The sequence below is a fragment of the Malaya genurostris genome, chromosome 2 (assembly GCF_030247185.1).
Source record: "Malaya genurostris strain Urasoe2022 chromosome 2, Malgen_1.1, whole genome shotgun sequence".
NCBI lineage: Eukaryota > Metazoa > Arthropoda > Insecta > Diptera > Culicidae > Malaya > Malaya genurostris.
In genome coordinates, this window is record NC_080571.1 from 165179013 (window position 1) to 165197209 (window position 18197).

The 18197-nt window shown below is 36.2% G+C and overlaps 1 protein-coding gene across 1 annotated transcript in view; it reads right to left on the reverse strand.

The window, feature by feature from the left end:
* Positions 1–18197, reverse strand: part of LOC131427127 (inactivation-no-after-potential D protein) — a 1657698-nt gene that overhangs the window by 440190 nt on the left and 1199311 nt on the right. The window contains exons 12-13 of the mRNA XM_058590062.1: positions 15709–15803; positions 15582–15651 (exon numbers count right to left, since the gene is read on the reverse strand). Of these exons, the coding sequence (XP_058446045.1) occupies positions 15582–15651; positions 15709–15803 (165 nt within the window). The remainder of the gene's footprint in view (positions 1–15581; positions 15652–15708; positions 15804–18197) is intronic.

An 18197-nucleotide genomic window follows, 5' to 3' on the forward strand; every position in this document is an offset into this window, starting at 1 on the left:
ATGCCGGGCCATTATTCGTGTCTATTCCGATGCCCATCAGCAGTCAACCGAATATGCGTTAAACAAACAAAATTATTATTCTAGTTTGGCTACTGCCAAATGTACAATAAAATACATTTTAAAATGAAAATCAATTTTTAAGCCAAAATTTCAATTCTTAACAAAAACAAAAAATGAAAAGAAGAATAGAACGGGTTTCTTACGATTCTGGTCACTCTGGCTGCCAGCGGTATGACAAACAACTAACAGCCATGTCTTCCCTAGAACCGATGAGGCGAAATCCTGTATCGTTTGAGCTGTATGTATGGCAGCGTTGCGGCAGTCGGATACTAAAATGGTTGCCAGTCATATTTTGCCCGCTGGCAGCCATTGGTCAGTCGTTTGGCAGCCAAGCCAATGCGGAAATTGTAGCTAACAATATATATACTATGTTTAAATATTTGTTTGTTTATGTTTTAATATTTTGCTCACAAAACAAGTAATAATCGAATTTCCTTTTTTTCTTTTTTTTATATAACTACTTATTGGAATATGAGTATAAATTAAATTATTAAGATTTAAATTGGGTGTTCTGCCACAAGTGGTGACTTTTCTGCCCTACGTAAGTACTCTTGTAGGATATATTTCTACCCCAGGCCAGTTTTAAAGGTCATAGTTAAGTGAAATTAAAAGGCGGGTGAGTAATATCACAGACATAACTGAAGGACGTGAATACGAAGAAAAATGATAATCGTATTAGTTGATTGTGTGAATTTCGCAAACTTATATTGCTTCCAGAATTAGAACGGTGCATTTCTACTAAAGATTGACCTATTGGGGACAAATATTTTCTACCACACAAATGCTTAACGCGGAACAAATGAGAGTAAACACAAAGCAACATACATACAGGGTCCGGCACTCGAAGTGTAACCAATTAAAAAGGCCATAAATTCAGTTTGGAAAATTACTTTTACTTCATTCAAAGTACAAAATGTGTAAAAATAATACAAAATTCAGAATCAATTCACTTTTGCTCGATATGACCACCTTTTGCCTTGACTTGATGACTTGAGAGAGCGAAGGAGTTGCTTCGTTTGGCCGAATGTGACTTGCAGGTATTTTAACCCACTCGCGGACAATAATTTTTTTCAGCGCCTCGAGACTGGTGTATCTTTTAGTTCGGACTTTGCTCTCCAAAATGGCCCAAAGAGAATAATCCATTGGATTCACATCTGGTGAATTCGAGAGCCATTGTGTTGACGTGATGAAGTTCGGAACGTTGTTTTTCAGCCATTCTTGGTTCACTCGAGCTTTGTGAGACGGTGCCGAGTCCTGCTGAAACGTCCATGGTCTGCCACCGAAATGTTTGTCTGCTCACGGCTTCAAAGCAACCTCCAGAATACTTTCCCAATAATATGTCGCATTTACCTTGACGCCAGGCTCGATGAAAACGATTGGAGAGCGCCCATCTGCGGTTACAGCGCCCCAAACCATTATCTGTTGCGGGTGCTGCCTCCTGGTGGCCAATCGATGACTCAAATTCTCGTATGAACGGTCGGTCAAGTAAACCCTATCGTTTTGAGAGTTTACGAATTGCTCAATTGGAAAAATTTTCTCATCAGAAAATACAATGTTCGAAAATTGACCGCTTTCGGCCAAACGAAGCAACTCCTTCGCTCTCTCAAGTCTAACTTGTTGCTGCTTCGGTGTGAGATCATGCGCCTTTTGGATTTTGTAAGGCTTGACCTTCAGATCATTTTTCAGTATACGGCGGATGCTACGGTCGGATATTTTCAGTTCTTTAGCCATTTGATTGGCACTTCGTCGAGGATTTCGTTCAAGTCGCTTCTTCACTTTTTGAACCATCTCACGTGACGTTGCAGTCTTTTGATGACCACCTCCATGACGTTTTGCGATGCTTGTAACGAGTTATGGTGCGATAAACAAAAACTTTATTCACTTTAAGGTGTTTGAGCTCACGAACAATCGCTGGTTGTGATTTTCCTTCTAAATATAAAGCAATCACACTATTGCGTTTTAAATCCATCACTGATTTTTTTTTCGCGTTCACTTTTGGCAAAATGCTTTCTTACGCTTGTAAACAATACAACTCCGAACTGTCATTTAGCAAATTTCTAGAGAGCTGATGCCCGTGCGTAAGCTGCGCGAGCGGTCTGAAATTAGTTACACTTCGAGTGCCGGACCCTGTACGACCTGAGCATTTGAGGCCTTCTCGATATCCAGTTCCGTCTGAATCACTACAAGAAATGAACATTTTCAATCAAAATACACTTTTTATACTCGTCCAGTAGATAATCGGAACTAATATTTGCCTGACTACTTCGAAACTGTCGTCCAAGTGCGAAAATGCAAAGCAAGCGTGATGAATTTTCTTAATTATTTCCAAAAGGTCTAGAAAACTTAGTCTTAGTCTTAGGTTATCCCACGCTGTTGAAAATTTAATCACAAATTCATGATAATATTTCCGATAGCTTGTAGAAAGAACTATGCTGTTGAGTTAAGTACATCCAGAGATATTCGCGATATAGTTCTACCCATTCGTGTAGAGGATAAATTTTGAAAAGGCACCCCATAGTAAAGTAAGTCGTATTGAAGACAAAAGAATATACCAGTGAAGAAGTCGGTGTTGAACAGTCGTTCGCACCGCACGCGTATAGCTCTTGGCTCCTGGAAATAATTTCTGGCTACCTAAAGTTTCATTGATTCAAGGCTTCAGGATTTTCAAGGCTACCTGAATCACTAACAGCCTTTTTAAAGACTAACAATTAGTCAGTCTTTCTCAAGGCTATATAAAGAGTGATATTCTAATATAATCCGTCTTTTTTCAAGACTAAGAAATTATTCAGCCTTTTTAATGCTAGCTATTCAAAGAACTATTCTTCGAACTAATCAGTCTTTATTAAGACTACCACAAAATCAGTCTTTATCAAGACTTTTCCAAACTGGGAGTCGAATCGAAGACAAATTTAGCCTAGTTGATTTAATTTCAAAATTCATTCATTTCAAAAATGCCTGCGTCCAACCAGAAAGGCAACAAACCTACGGCTAAAAAAATTTCAATATGGAATAAATCACAATCCGTTATTCAACATTTTTCTAATAACATTCACGATCTTATAGAATCTGAATGTAAAAATAAAAGACAACGGACGGACTTCCCTTAAGTTGATTCTATGCCGTCTAACAATATTTACGAGAGTCTTCCTGAATTCGATTGTAGAGACATAGAAGAAAATTCTTCTAAAATTCCCAAAATGGACGCTTGTCGTTTTTGGAAGAAAAAACAATCTATGCCTCCAGTGACGGTGGCTTTCTACTTTTCTCTAGGGAGTAAAAGTCTCATTTCAAATCGGACGAAAAATTAGAGTCTTGGTTGATGGATTGGAAGATTACGAACGTCTTATCCGATATTTGTCCGAGAAATTTCTTAAATTTTAATCATATGATATAAAAGTACGGGTGTGAATTGTCAGAGACATAACTGGATGTCGTTAATACGAAATAAACTGACACGATTTACGAAATAACCAGTATACTTCTTCATGATAAAATAATGGTGGTTCTGAAAGGAACCTTTCATTAATGGCTTCTAAGTCGGTGCTATGCATTTTATATAGCAAATCAACAGAAAGTTCTACTACAAACTACAAGTGGTTGAAAAATGGGCCGTATAGAGTACAGTAACGTAAAATGTCGCATAATGCTTTGGGAGTATTATTATGGTTCTCAGAAGAATCTATTTGTAGAATTGTGGAATTAGGAACTGGACCTGAATTCAAGAACTAAATTCAGAACTTAGAACAGACTCAGAATTCAGTTGGACATTAGTTCTAGAACTACAATTTCGAAACTGAAATCAGTTCCGGAATCTTTTTCCAGAATCCAGTTCAGCACACAGGCTCTGAATTCTAAACCCCTATTCCGGAACTAAGCTCTGAAACTTGAAGACGATTTTTCTCCACGACCCTCAAAATGGGATGTATAGAGTACAGTAAAGCAAAATTTCGCATAATTCTTTGAGAGTATTATTATGGTTCTAAAAAGAACCGAAAAGAGGAATTCTAGAATAAGGAACTGGACTTGAGTTCAAGAACAGACTCAGAGATCAGTTGCAATTCTAAAACTATAATTTCGAAACTGAAATCAGTTCCGGAATCTTTTTCCAGAATCCAGTTTAGCAGGTAGGCTCTGAATTCTAAACCCATATTCCGGAATTAAGTTCTGAAGCTTGAAGACGGTTTCTCGCCACGACTACCTAAATGGGTTGCATAGAGTACAGTGAAATGTCACATAATTTTTTGGGAGTATTATTACGATTCTAAAATGAATCGAACAGAAGAATTTTGGAAAATGGGACTGAACCTGAGTTCACGAACTAAGAGCAGAATGAGAGTTGCTACCGTTTGAGGATTTAACCACGCAGAAGGTGCACTCTCTGTCGCTCTTGGTTGATAATATCGCTCCCTCGACGACCAGAAAGCAAATGATAAATCATTCTCACGACGTCTGCTTCCATCCAACACACAAGAAGAAATGAACGATTTTCGACCACGGTTCCCCTTTCTCCGGCTGCTCGGCCATCCATGGAATTTGACCATCAATGTTAACTTCCCTCTCTGAGCAGCCTAGATAGCCGTGTAGTGTCGGTAGCGGTTTCCCAACTGGCTAAGAATAACGCTACGGTCCACCTGTACCGGTGGTATAAGTCCACCAAACAGGTAAGCCGTGTGGTATCCGGCGGAATTATTTTTTACCAAGAATTGATCCACTGGTTTCCTGTTCCATGTCGTAAAAGGCCACAAAAATAGGAACTCCTAAGTCAAGGTGTATTTCCGTGCCGATGGCTGAATGGCTGCAGGAGGTTAAACATTGCAGTCGTGAACGGAATATCTTGGGTTTTTCCTCAAGGTGGTGTACTATCCCCACTTTTATGGAACCTAGTCGCTGATGGTTTGTTAAGGAAACTTAATAACCTTGGATTTCCGACTTATGGTTTTGCCGACGATTATCATATATTGATGACCGGTATAAGCATTAACACTCTCTTTGATTTAATGCAGCAAGCCCTGCGATCTGTTGAACAATGGTGTTGACAGGTTGGATTATCTGTAAATCCGGGCAAAACATCAAATGGTGCTTTTCACTAATCGTAGGATAATTACAGGAGCTCGTCCGTTGCAGTTCTTTGGTTCAGAGGTCACTGTGGTCGATCAAGTTAAATACGTCGGGGTTATTCTTGACTCAAAACTGAATTGGTCTGCTCACATTGACTTCAGGATTTAAAGAGCTTGCATGGTTTTCGGCCAATGCAGACGAGCTTTTGGAAAATCATGGGGACTCAAACCCAGATATATTCATTGGATCTACACAACTATTGTTAGACCAATTTTAGCATATGGATGTCTTGTATGGTGGCAGAAAGGAGAAGTCGCGACAGTTCAGTCAAAGCTAAATCATCTCCAAAGGATGGTCCTGATGGTGATGACAGGAGCATTCACGACAACTCCTAATGCTGCTCTAGAGGCGCTACTGTGTATTAAACCACTACATGTGTTCCTAAAACAAGAAGCATTATCTTGTGCATACCGTCTTAGGGTTACAGGGCTTTGGAACAGTAACCCATTAGATTATGCTACCAGCCACACTCGCTTGTGGTCTCAAATGGTTACGTGGGATGAGTATTTACTCGCTCCTAGTGACCTAACTCTCACATGCAGTTTTCCTTTTAAAACATTCAATGTGAGCTATCCTCTTCGTTAGGAATGGTTGTCTGGTTGTCTGGAACGACAACTTGATGAACACATAGTTTGTTTTACGGACGGTTCTCTGTTGAATGGTCGTGCTGGTGCTGGTGTCTACTATCGTGAAATGAGGCTGGAGCAGTCTCATTCACTTGGTAGATACTGTACTGTGTTCCAAGCAGAAATCTACGCAATTCTGTGTGGAGTACAATCGGCACTTCAGCAGAGGATCTGTGGTAAACGTATTTATTTTTGTTCCGACAGTCAGGCAGCCTTAAAAGCACTCAGTTCGAATGACTCACGGTCGAATCTAGTGATCGCATGTCGAACTCAAATTGAAGACCTCAGCATTTCAAATGCTGTTTACTTCTTATGGGTACCCGGCCATTCTGGTATTACTGGAAATGAATGGGCTAATGAGTTGGCTAGAGCTGGTGCAACGAATGATTTCGTTGGTCCTGAACCAGCTTTACCACTTTCAACTAGTTGGATAAAGCACAAGATACGTTCTTGGGCTGCATCCAAACATGCCAGCTACTGGCGCAGCTTGCAAACTTGCGCTCAGACAAAAGCATTTCTACCAGATTTGAATCTGAAAATGTCAAAGTGTCTACTGCATATCTCCAAGTATCATTGAAGTATTCTGGTCAGAGCTCTGACTGGACATTGCAAACTCAATTATCACATGGCTACTATTCAACGTGCTGAGTATTATTCGTGTGATTTGTGTAAATGCGATTATGGTACTTCATATCATCTGATATGTAACTGTCCCGCATTGACGCAGCTACGTATCCGGGTTTTTGGTCCTCCATACATGGTTGAGTTTGTGTATGCGGAGCTAAAATTGAAGGATATTCTCTCGTTTCTCACCCAATGTGGTAAGGAGCTATAGTCAGAAGGGTTCATCGTTCTTCCTGGAGTGAATGAATCCCTTCTGTATTCACCTCAAATAGGGTTTAGCAGATTGTTTGGCATCCTTTGGGGGGTACCGAATTTACTTCTGCTCGTACATACTGCGAGTCGTTCTGCATTCTTTCGAGAGTGCAGAATGGTGTCGCTTTTGTAAGATCTCTAAATCCTCTCGAGGGTTGGAGGTTTTATTAACAGCAGACTGTTCGGGACCTCGTAGAGGTTCAGAATTTCCTTCTGATTCCACTAAATGTGATCCTCAGCAGATTGTTCAGCATCCCTTAGGGGTGCAGAATTTACTTCTGCTTTTTTGTGTTTTTTTGTGTCGTCAATTTTTCCCATCCTCCTAGTCCAACCCTTACCATTTCCTTTCAATCCTTCCCTCTTATATATCGGGAAAATGATGCTAAAAACAAATTGATGGCAAGGCACAAATCTCCAAATATCAAGGGGAACGTGTCATTTGAGCCAATTTGTTCTGATTCCTGATTCCCTCGACGACCAGAAAGCAAATGATAAATCATTCTCACGACGTCTGCTTCCATCCAACACACAAGAAGAAATGAACGATTTTCGACCACGGTTCCCCTTTTATACGCATTCAGATGTGCCTGACTACCTCAAAATCGTCGTCCTTGCGCTAAAAAGCCAAGCAAAAGTAAAGAGTTTTCCGCGTTGTTTTCAAAGTTTGAGAAAACTTAATATTTGAGTTGTTTGTGGTTATCTCACACTGTTCAAAATATTATCCCAAATTCTTGATCATATTTTTGATGAAATGGTGAAAGAATTATGTTGCTGCCTTTAATACAAGTCGAGATATTCACGATTAAGTTCAGCCCATTCTTCCATATGGCTAATTTTGAAAAGGCACCCCATAGTAAAGTAAGTCGTATTCACGACAAAATCAGACAGACCTTTCAAGGCTGTCTTGGAAGGCTTATCAAATGATCAAAGTACTGATGAAATTAAAAATGAACTAAAAGAATTGCTTGGTTTTACCCCTTCCCAAGTAATACTTATGAAAAAAGAGCGAATGGTACTTCTAAACCACGCTCTGGAATTTCCTATGAACTTTACCTGATACACTTCTATTAAAGTGATGTAAACAGATTGAAAACTTGAGAAAAAGTACGCTTCATTTTCCTCATTAAAATTCATTGGGAACATTATTAACGGCATAATGGTATTGCAAACTTAACGCAATGTCGTCGTTGCCAAGGCTTCGGCCATGGAACCAAAAATTGTCATATAGACATACGGTGTTTTAATTGTGGTAAATCACATTCGAAAGACGTTTGTCCAATGAATGAAACCACTGATAAACTTTCATGTCAGTCGGTGTTGAACAGTCGTTCGCACCGCACGCGTATAGCTCTTGGCTCCTGGAATTTTTTTCTGGCTACCTAGAGTTTCATTGATTCAAGGCTTCAGTCTTTTTCAAGGCTACCTGAATCACTAACTAAGTGACTAAGTGATATTAGAGTGACTAAGTGATACAAAGAGTGATATTAGAGTGACTAAGAAACTAATCAGCGTTTTTTAAGGCTAGCTAGGAGTCTAATCGAAGACTAATTTAGCCTAGTTAATTTAATTTAAAATTTCATTAATTTCAAAAATGCCTGCGTCCAACCGGAAAGGCAACAAGCCTAAGGCTAAAAATAATTCAATACGGAATAAATCACAATCCGTTATTCAACATTTTTCTAATAACATTCACGATCTTATAGAATCTGAATGTAAAAATAAAAGACAACGGACGGATTTCCCTTCCGTTGATCCTATGCCGTCTAACAATATTTACGAGATTCTTCCTGAATCCGATTGTAGCGACATAGAAGAAAATTCTTCAAAAATTCCCAAAATGGACGCTTGTCGTTCTGGGAAGAAACATCAATCTATGCCACCAGTGACGGTGATGATTTCCGACTTCAAAGCATTCCGTACTGAGCTTTCAACTTTTCTCCCGGAAGTAAAAGTCTCATTTCAAATCGGACGAAGAGGAGAATGTCGAGTCTTGGTGGATGGATTGGAAGATTACGAACGTCTTATTCGATATTTGTCCGAAAAACTTCATAAATTTTATTCATATGATATAAAATCAGACAGACCCTTCAAGGCTGTCTTGAAAGGATTATCAAATGATCAAAGTATTGATGAAATTAAAAATGAACTAAAAGAATTGCTTGGTTTTGCCCCTTCCCACGTAATACTTATGATAAAAAGAGCGAATGGTACTTCTAAACCACGCTCTGGAATTTCCCATGAACTTTACCTAATACACTTCAATCGAAGTGATGTAAACAATTTGAAAACTTTAGAAAAAGTACGTTTCATTTCCCACATTAAAATTCATTGGGAACATTATAAACGGCATAATCGTATTGCAAACTTAACGCAATGTCGTCGTTGCCAAGGCTTCGGTCATGGAACCAAAAATTGTCATATGGATATACGGTGTTTGAATTGTGGTAAATCGCATTCGAAAGACGTTTGTCCAATGAATGAAACCACTGATAAATTTTCATGTTCAAATTGCAATGGAAATCATAAATCCAATTATTTGAAATGTCCTGTCAGGGAAAAATTTCAAACGCTCGTTCGCTTAGACAACAAGTCAAATCAACGACCTTAAATTTACAGAACATACCTGAAAATTCTTCTAAGGCACCTGCCAATTCGTCTTCTAACGAAAACAATTTATTGACAGGTAGATCGACCTCGTCATCATCTTCTTCTAATGTCAGTTATGCTGGTATATTAGGTAGAAATCTATCTCCTATTTCTTCTAATGTAAATAATCAAAACACAGGACCGCCTTGCAGTTCTTCTTCTAACGAAAACAATTTATTATTAGGTAGACCGGCCAAATCATCTTCTTCTAATGGCAGTCTACCTACAAATATTCCTTCAATGCCATTCGCTTCTTTAAATGAAGTCGATTTAGGCGATATAACTGAAAATAAAATGATCTACCTACAAGATCAACTTTTTCAAATGATCATCCAAATGAATTCGACTTCATCACTTTTTGAAGCATTTCAAATCGGATGGAAATTTGCAAATAATATTATAATGAATTTAAAATTTAACAGTGATGTTAAATAATTATTTGAATATTTTAAATTGGAATGCTCGATCTTTGAAATCGAGTGAAGATGAATTTTATAATTTTCTCAAAGTTCACAAAATTCATATTGCCATTGTGACAGAAACTTTTCTTAAACCAAATGTAAAATTGAAAAGTAATCCACATTATGTGGTTCATCGATTTGACAGGTTTACTGGAATTGGTGGTGGAGTTGCCATTTTTGTCCAACGGCAAATTAAACATCGAATTTTACCTTCTTTCAATACTAAAGTTATTGATAGCTTGGGAATCGAAGTTGAAACCATTCATGGAATTTATTTCATCGCTGGAGCATATTTGCCATTCCAATGCACCGGCGAACAATTAAATTTCTTTAAAGGCGATTTGCAAAAACTTACAAGATATCGATCGAAATTTTTCGTAATAGGGGACTTAAATGCTAAGCATGTCCAGTGGAATTGTAGGCAAAATAACAGTAATGGTAAAATACTTCATAATCAACTCTCAGCTGGTTACTTTACAGTTCTTCATCCCAGTAATCCTACTTGTTTCTCTTCCGTGAAAAACCCGTCTACAATTGATCTGGTTCTAACAGATCAAAGTCACATTTGTAGTGAACCGATTACTCATGCTGATTTTGACTCAGATCATCTTCCTGTAACATTCAGACTTTCCAACGAAGCTATAATTAATCCAATTAGTTCTATTTTCAACTATCATAGAGCTAATTGGTTGGATTACAGATCTCACATTGAAAATCATGTGGATCATGAAACTATTTTAGAAAATTCTGCGGATATCGACACAGCAATTGATAATTTGAATCATTATATTATCGAAGCTAGAAATCTTTCAGTTCCCAAAGCTCAAACTATATTCAATTCTCCTATCATCGATGACAATCTTCAACTGCTCATTCGGTTGAAGAATGTTCGTCGACGACAATATCAACGTTCTCGTGATCCTGCTATGAAAAACATAGTTAAGGATTTACAAAAAGAAATTAAACATAGATTTACTCTTTTGCGAAATGAAAATTTCGCTAAAGAAGTTGAACAAATTAAACCATATTCTAAACCTTTCTGGAAACTTTCTAAGGTTCTTAAGAAACCTCAGAAACCAATTCCTGCTCTCAAGGAAGGAAATCAAATACTTCTTACAAATGGCGAAAAAGCTCAAAAACTTGCTCAGCAGTTCGAGAGTGTACACAATTTTAATTTGAACGTTGTGAGTCCTATTGAAAATGAAGTCTCACTGAAATATGATCATATTTCAACTCAAGTGTTATCACAAGATGACATTATTGAGACGAATTTTGATGAAATTAAATCAATTATTAGAAAACTTAAAAACATGAAGGCTCCTGGTAATGATGGAATTTTTAATATTCTTATTAAAAATCTTCCCGATGTTGCCTTGAGACTCCTGGTTAAAATTTTCAACAAGTGTTTTTCATTAGCTTACTTCCCAAAAAGATGGAAAAACGCTAAAGTAATTCCTATCCTAAAACCTGATAAAAACCCAGCAGAAACATCAAGTTATCGCCCAATTAGCTTACTTTCTTCTATCAGTAAACTTTTTGAAAAAATTATCTTGTTAAGAATGATGACTCATATAAATGAGAATTCAATTTTTTTACCAGAGCAGTTTGGATTTCGTCATGAACATTCAACTACTCATCAACTTGTCAGAGTAACGAACATGATAAAATCAAATAAATCTTCTGGGTTATCCACTGGAGTTGCTCTTCTAGACATAGAAAAAGCATTCGACAGTGTTTGGCACAAAGGTTTAATAGCAAAAATGTCTGATTTCCAGTTTCCTATTTATTTGATCAAAATGATTCAAAATTATTTAACTGATCGTACTCTTCAGGTTAGCTATCAGAATTGTAAATCTGAATTGCTTCCCGTACGAGCCGGTGTTCCGCAGGGTTCGAGTGTAGCTCCAATCTTGTATAATATTTTCACTTCTGATCTTCCAAATCTACCCGTTGGTTGTCAGAAATCGCTATTCTGTGACGACACAAGTCTGTTAGCCACAGGTAGAAATCTAAGAGTGATCTGCAGTCGCCTACAAAGAAGTTTAAATATTTTCAGTGATTATCTGTCAAAATGGAAAATTAAACCAAATGCAGCAAAAACGCAATTAATTATCTTTCCTCACAAGCCAAGAGCTTCTTTTCTTAAACCAAACAATAATCACATTCTCAAATTGAATGGCTTGGAATTGACATGGTCTGATCAAGCTAAATACTTAGGTTTAACGTATGACAAAAAACTCACTTTCAAGGATCACATTGAAGGAATCCAGGCAAAGTGTAATAAATATATTAAATGTTTATATCCTCTTATAAACAGAAATTCTAAGCTCTGTCTAAAAAACAAATTGTTAATTTATAAACAAATTTTCAGACCAGCCATGCTTTATGCGGTACCAATTTGGTCAAGCTGTTGTTCCACCAGGAAGAAAACGCTTCAAAGGATTCAGAATAAAATTCTGAAAATGATTCTGAAGCGTCCTCCCTGGTTTAGTACAAATGAGTTACACAGACTCACAAATATAGAACCATTAGATGTAATGTCACATAATATTATAAGCAAATTCCGACAAAAATCGATGCAATCTTCAATTGAATCGATTCGCTCTCTGTATTAGTTAGTAAGTTAGTATATAAGTTCCTTTTCCCCATTACACAATACAAGTAGGTTTAGAATTTTCCCTACACAAAAATCTCAGAATTGCGGAAGCAAATGATGTCTTCATGGTAATAACCAAATCATATATATATATATATATATATATATATATATATATATATATATATATATATATATATATATATATATATATATATATATATATATATATATATATATATATATAACAGGGCTGAAAAGTCATCACTTGTGGCTGAACACCCAATTTAAATCTTAATAATTTAATTTTAACTCATATTCCAATAAATAGTTATTTAAAAAAAAAAAAAGAAAAAAACTTTCATGTTCAAATTGCGATGGAAATCATAAATCCAATTATTTGAAATGCCCTGTCAGGTAAAAATTTAAACTCGTTCGCTTAGACAACAAGTCAAATCAACTACCTTAAATTTACATACATAGACAACTACCTCTTAATTCTTCTAATGTAAATAATCAAAACACAGAAACGCCTTCCAGTTCATCTTCTAACGAAAACAATTTATTATTAGGTAGATCGGCCAAATCATCTTCTTCTAATGGCAGTTACACTAGTGTAACAGGTAGACATCTACCTAACAATATTCCTTCAATGCCATTCACTTCTTTAAACGAAATCAATTTAGGCGATATAACGGAAAATAAAATATCTACCTAAAAGATCAACTTTTTCAAATGATCATCCGAATGAATTCGACTTCATAACTTTTTGAAGCATTTCAAATCGGATGGCTATTTGCAAACAATATTATAATGAATTAAAAATGCTCGATTCTTGAAAAACGAGTGAAGAAGAATTTTATAATTTTCTCAAAGTTCAAAAAATTCATATTGCCATAGTGACAGAAACTTTTCTTAAACCAAATGTCAAATTGAAAAGTAATCCACATTATGTGGTTCATCAATTTGACAGGTTTACTGGAATGGGTGGTGCAGTTGCCATTTTTGTCCAACGGCAAATTAAACATCGAATTTTACCTTCTTTCAATACTAAAGTTATTGATAGCTTGGGAATCGAAGTTGAAACCATTCATGGAATTTATTTCATCGCTGGAGCATATTTGCCATTCCAATGCACCGGCGAACAATTAAATTTGTTTAAAGACGATTTGCAAAAACTCAAAACGGCAAACAGGTATCGACCGAAACTTTTCGCAATAGGGGACTTAAATGCAAAGCAAGGACCTAAATGTTTCGCTAAAGAAGTTGAACAAATTAAACCATATTCTAAACCTTTCTGGAAACTTTCTCAGGTTCTTAAGAAACCTCAGAAACCAATTCATGCTCTCAAGGAAGGAAATCAAATACTTCTTACGATTGGCAAAAAAGCTCAAAAACTTGCTCAGCAGTTCGAGAGTGTCCACAATTTTAATTTGAACGTTGTGAATCCTATTGACAATGAAGTCTCACTGAAATATGATCATATTTCAACTCAAGTGTTATTACCAAATGACATTATTGAGACGAATTTTGATGAAATTAAGTCAATCATTAGGAAACTTAAAAACATGAGGGCTCCTGGTGATGATAGAATTTTTAATATTCTTCTTAAAAACCCTGTTTTTCTTTAGCTTACTTCCCAAAAAGATGGAAAAACGTTGGAGTAATTCCTATAGTCAAACCTGATAAAAAGCAAGCAGAAACATTAAGTTATCGACCAATTAATTTATTTTCCTCTATCAGTAAAATTTTGAAAAAAATATCTTGTTGAGAATGATGTCTCATATGAGAATTCAATTTTTTTACCAGAGCAGTTTGGATTTCGTCATGAACATTCAACTACTCATCAACTTCTCAGAGTAACGAAAATGATAAAAGGAAATAAATCTTCTGGGTTATCCACTGGAGTTGCTCTTCTGAACATAGAAAAGGCATTCGACAGTGTTCGGCACAAAGGTTTAATAGCAAAAATGTCTGATTTCCAGTTTTCTATTTATTTGATCAAAATAATTCACAATTATTTAACTGATCGTACTCTTCAGGTTAGCTATCAGAATTGTAAATCTGAATTGCTACTCGTACGAGTAGGTGTTCCGCAGGGTACGAGCGTAGCTTCAATCTTGTATAATATTTTCACTTCTGATCTTCCAAATCTACCCGTTGGTTGTCAGAAATCGTTACTCTGTGACGACACAAGTTTGTTACCCACAGGTAGAAATCTAAGAGTGATCTGCAGTCGCCTACAAAGAAGCTTAAATATTTTCAGTGATTATCTGTCAAAATGGAAAATTAAACCTAATGCAGCAAAAATCTTTCCTCATAAGCCAAGAGCTTCTTTTCTTAAACCAAACACTAATCACATTCTCAAGCTGAATGGCTTAGAATTGACATGGTCTGATCAAGCAAAATACTTAGGTTTAACGTATGACAAAAAACTCACTTTCAAGGATCACATTGAAGGAATCCAGGCAAAGTGTAATAAATATATTAAATGTTTATATCCTCTTATAAACAGGAACTCTAAGCTCTGTCTAAAAAACAAATTGTTAATCTATAAACAAATTTTCAGGCCAGCCATGCTTTATGCAGCACCAATTTGGTCAAGTTGTTGTTCCACCAGGAAGAAAACGCTTCAAAGGATTTAGAATAAAATTCTGAAAATGATTTTGAAGCGTCCTCCCTGGTTTAGTACAAATGAGTTACACAGACTCACACGTATAGAACTATTAGATGTAATGTCACATAATGTTATAAGCAAATTCCGACAAAAATCGATGCAATCTTCAATTGAATCGATTCGCTATCTGTATTAGTTAGTAAGTTAGTATATAAGTTCCTTTTCCCCATTACACAATACAAGTAGGCTTACAATTTTTCCTACACAAAAATCACAGAATTGCGGAAGCAAATGATGTCTTTATAGTAATAACCAAATCATTTATATAATAGGGCTGAAAAGTCACCACTTGTGGTGGGACACCCAATTTAAATTTTAATCATATTATTTGAACTCAAATTCCAATAAATAGTTATTAATATACCAGTGTAAAGGAAATACTAAGCATCAGATTAAATTATCATAAAGGTAGATTATAGTTAGAGTGAATCGCAACCAAATATATTAGGTTTAAAATAGTGCTGGGGTAGAAGTCCACCCTACGATAGCATTCTAGGGCTAATATGAATCTTGTACTGTACCTCTTCTTCGGCATATGTCGGAAACTGTGTAACCGGTCTAACTGCTAAATCTGCATTTCTTTGTTTATTCCTAAAATATATCACTATTTTTAAAATGCTGGAATTAAGAATGTTTAAATTGTTATACCTTGACACAATGAACTTTAATGATGAACCTTCAATGCCTTTTATAATAGATGGTACATTCAGATGCGAACGTCCTTGTAGTACAATGCCGTTGACCTATATTTGAAATGAAAAGGATAAAATTGTGTAGTAATTTACAACCGCTTAAGCGTTTAATTGACATTTGTATTTTTGGTGTTAATAAAAAATGTAATGACTTTAGATAATTCCATGATGTAAGTACCCACTCTGTTTTACTGAAAAAGATTTATGAACTGACTGCTGCGAATTATTTACCAAATAACGTTCTGGATCAATCTCGGTGAAACGAACAGTGTTCTAATGGGAACTTCGGAAAGTTATTAAAAGTGAAGCGATGATTGCCCATTAGTAACCAACTCGATGTGTTAATTTACATTGATTCATCCCCATGAATTTCTAAAACAGAAGAGATTTTCGATCTTCTGCATGTACTAAGTGTTTCTTATTTCGTTTGGAATAATCACATGTACTTGATAAAGGGAGGTATAATAAAATAAGATGTTCTCATAATAAAAGAAGATGAAACATGGAGACAACAGAAAAAAGTAATGTGCCTTAAGCATAAAATAAGACTAACCCATCACTATGAACGATATATGAAGTTTGCTTTCAAATTATTTCAAGGCTGTAACATTACCCGAATTTGCTTTTCAATGCACAGGGCGCTGATCATATAAGCCTGTTGTCGTAAGTTCAACACCCGACCTGGATTATTAGTGTCAATAGGATCGTGGCACTTCAATGGTTCATTTGATAGAACCGTTCAACCACTGTATTACTTCTTCGCTGTAGTGACAGCTTGCCAAACCGTTCAGAACTAGAAAGTTAAATCAAAAGAACTAGCTCTTTCGTTCGTTCTTTTTTTGTATGTTAAACACAAAACAGGTCACTCGAATGAGGTTTCGTGATGTCACTCTGTTATTAGAGAAATACCGAATAACGATACGAAATACGAATACGAAGAACTTTTGATCACTCATTAGAACCACGGATTCCCCATCTCTAGTTGCGCGGTTCTGATTAATTTCGGTTGGGGTGATAATTTAGGTAATTTTTCATGAAAAGCCAATTCTTATAATACGAACGAAATTTGTTTACTGTCCGATGTCTCGGCTTTTCCTACTAAGAAAAACATTAATTCTATATATATATATATATATATATATATATATATATATATATATATATATATATATATATATATATATATATATATATATATATATATATATATATATATATATATATATATATATATATATATATATATATATATGTTAACGCAACGGTCAAGGAGGTAACCACCAAAGAAGCACTAACGCCAATTCCAGAGAATCCAGACGCTGCATCAGCAAATTACACCAGTACGAGATCATCAGTTCGTCTCCACGATACAAAGTGTTGGATCCCAGGAACGACGTTGCGACAACAGAGAGACACGGGAGATAGTAGTAAGCCTAGTTGTATTAGTGTAGAATAAAATAGGATACTGAGATAAAATAATATTCATTCTTTAAGTGACTTCGCTAGAACACAGTTCTTTCTTTTTAAAAACCGAATCTCCCGGATGTAATAGATAACTGGCGCAGTCGGAAACGGATTCTTCACTTGTGCCTTAAACCGCAATTGTGCATTTACGAGCAATTGTGCATTTACTTGTGTTGAAAGCCAGTGAAAAATCTGTCGAACCATTCCCGTCTCTTCATCCGCGATTAAAGCATCCACGAAGGCATATCGTAGTGATTTGTGGTGAGCAGACAGAAGGAATACCGTTAGACTACAGTCTGACCTCGAACAAATTCAGAAATTTAATTAAGGTGAGTAGTTTTAATCTTAACTATTTTATCGTAACTATAACTAACCATACTTATCAAACGACAAAACTAACAAGTGAAAGTGAAAAAGCAAGTGGAAAATTTATTAAAATAAAGTATTGAGCTAAAAAAAAAATGGATCCATTCAATCATCCAACAAATCGCAGCATTGCGACAAGAAGTCGTAGAAAAAGACGAAATAATTCAGCAGCTTCAAATGGAAGCAGAAGGGGCCGCCGAAGCCGCACATAGAGCCCGGCAAGCGGCAGCCGCAGCAAACAAAGAACAATTATCACCTGCTGAAAAGGTTCTGAAATCACTTCAGACGCCGCAGATTATAAGGGACTTGCCATCATTTAATGGAGATCCCGTTAAACTGCATTCATTTCTTCGATCAATCGATAATTTAATGCCACTTATCGATTCAGTGCAAGGAACAACTATGCACACAATTTGGACTCAAGCAATACGATCTAAGATTGTCGGTGACGCCGACAACGTTTTAGAGCTTTATGGAACAAATTTAGACTAGAATGAGATCAAATCAATCCTGATAACACACTACAGTGACCGAAAGGATGAGGTTTCTCTTACCAAGGACCTATTCGGAATCACTCAAACTGGTACAGTGGAAGATTTGTATGGAAAAATCTCG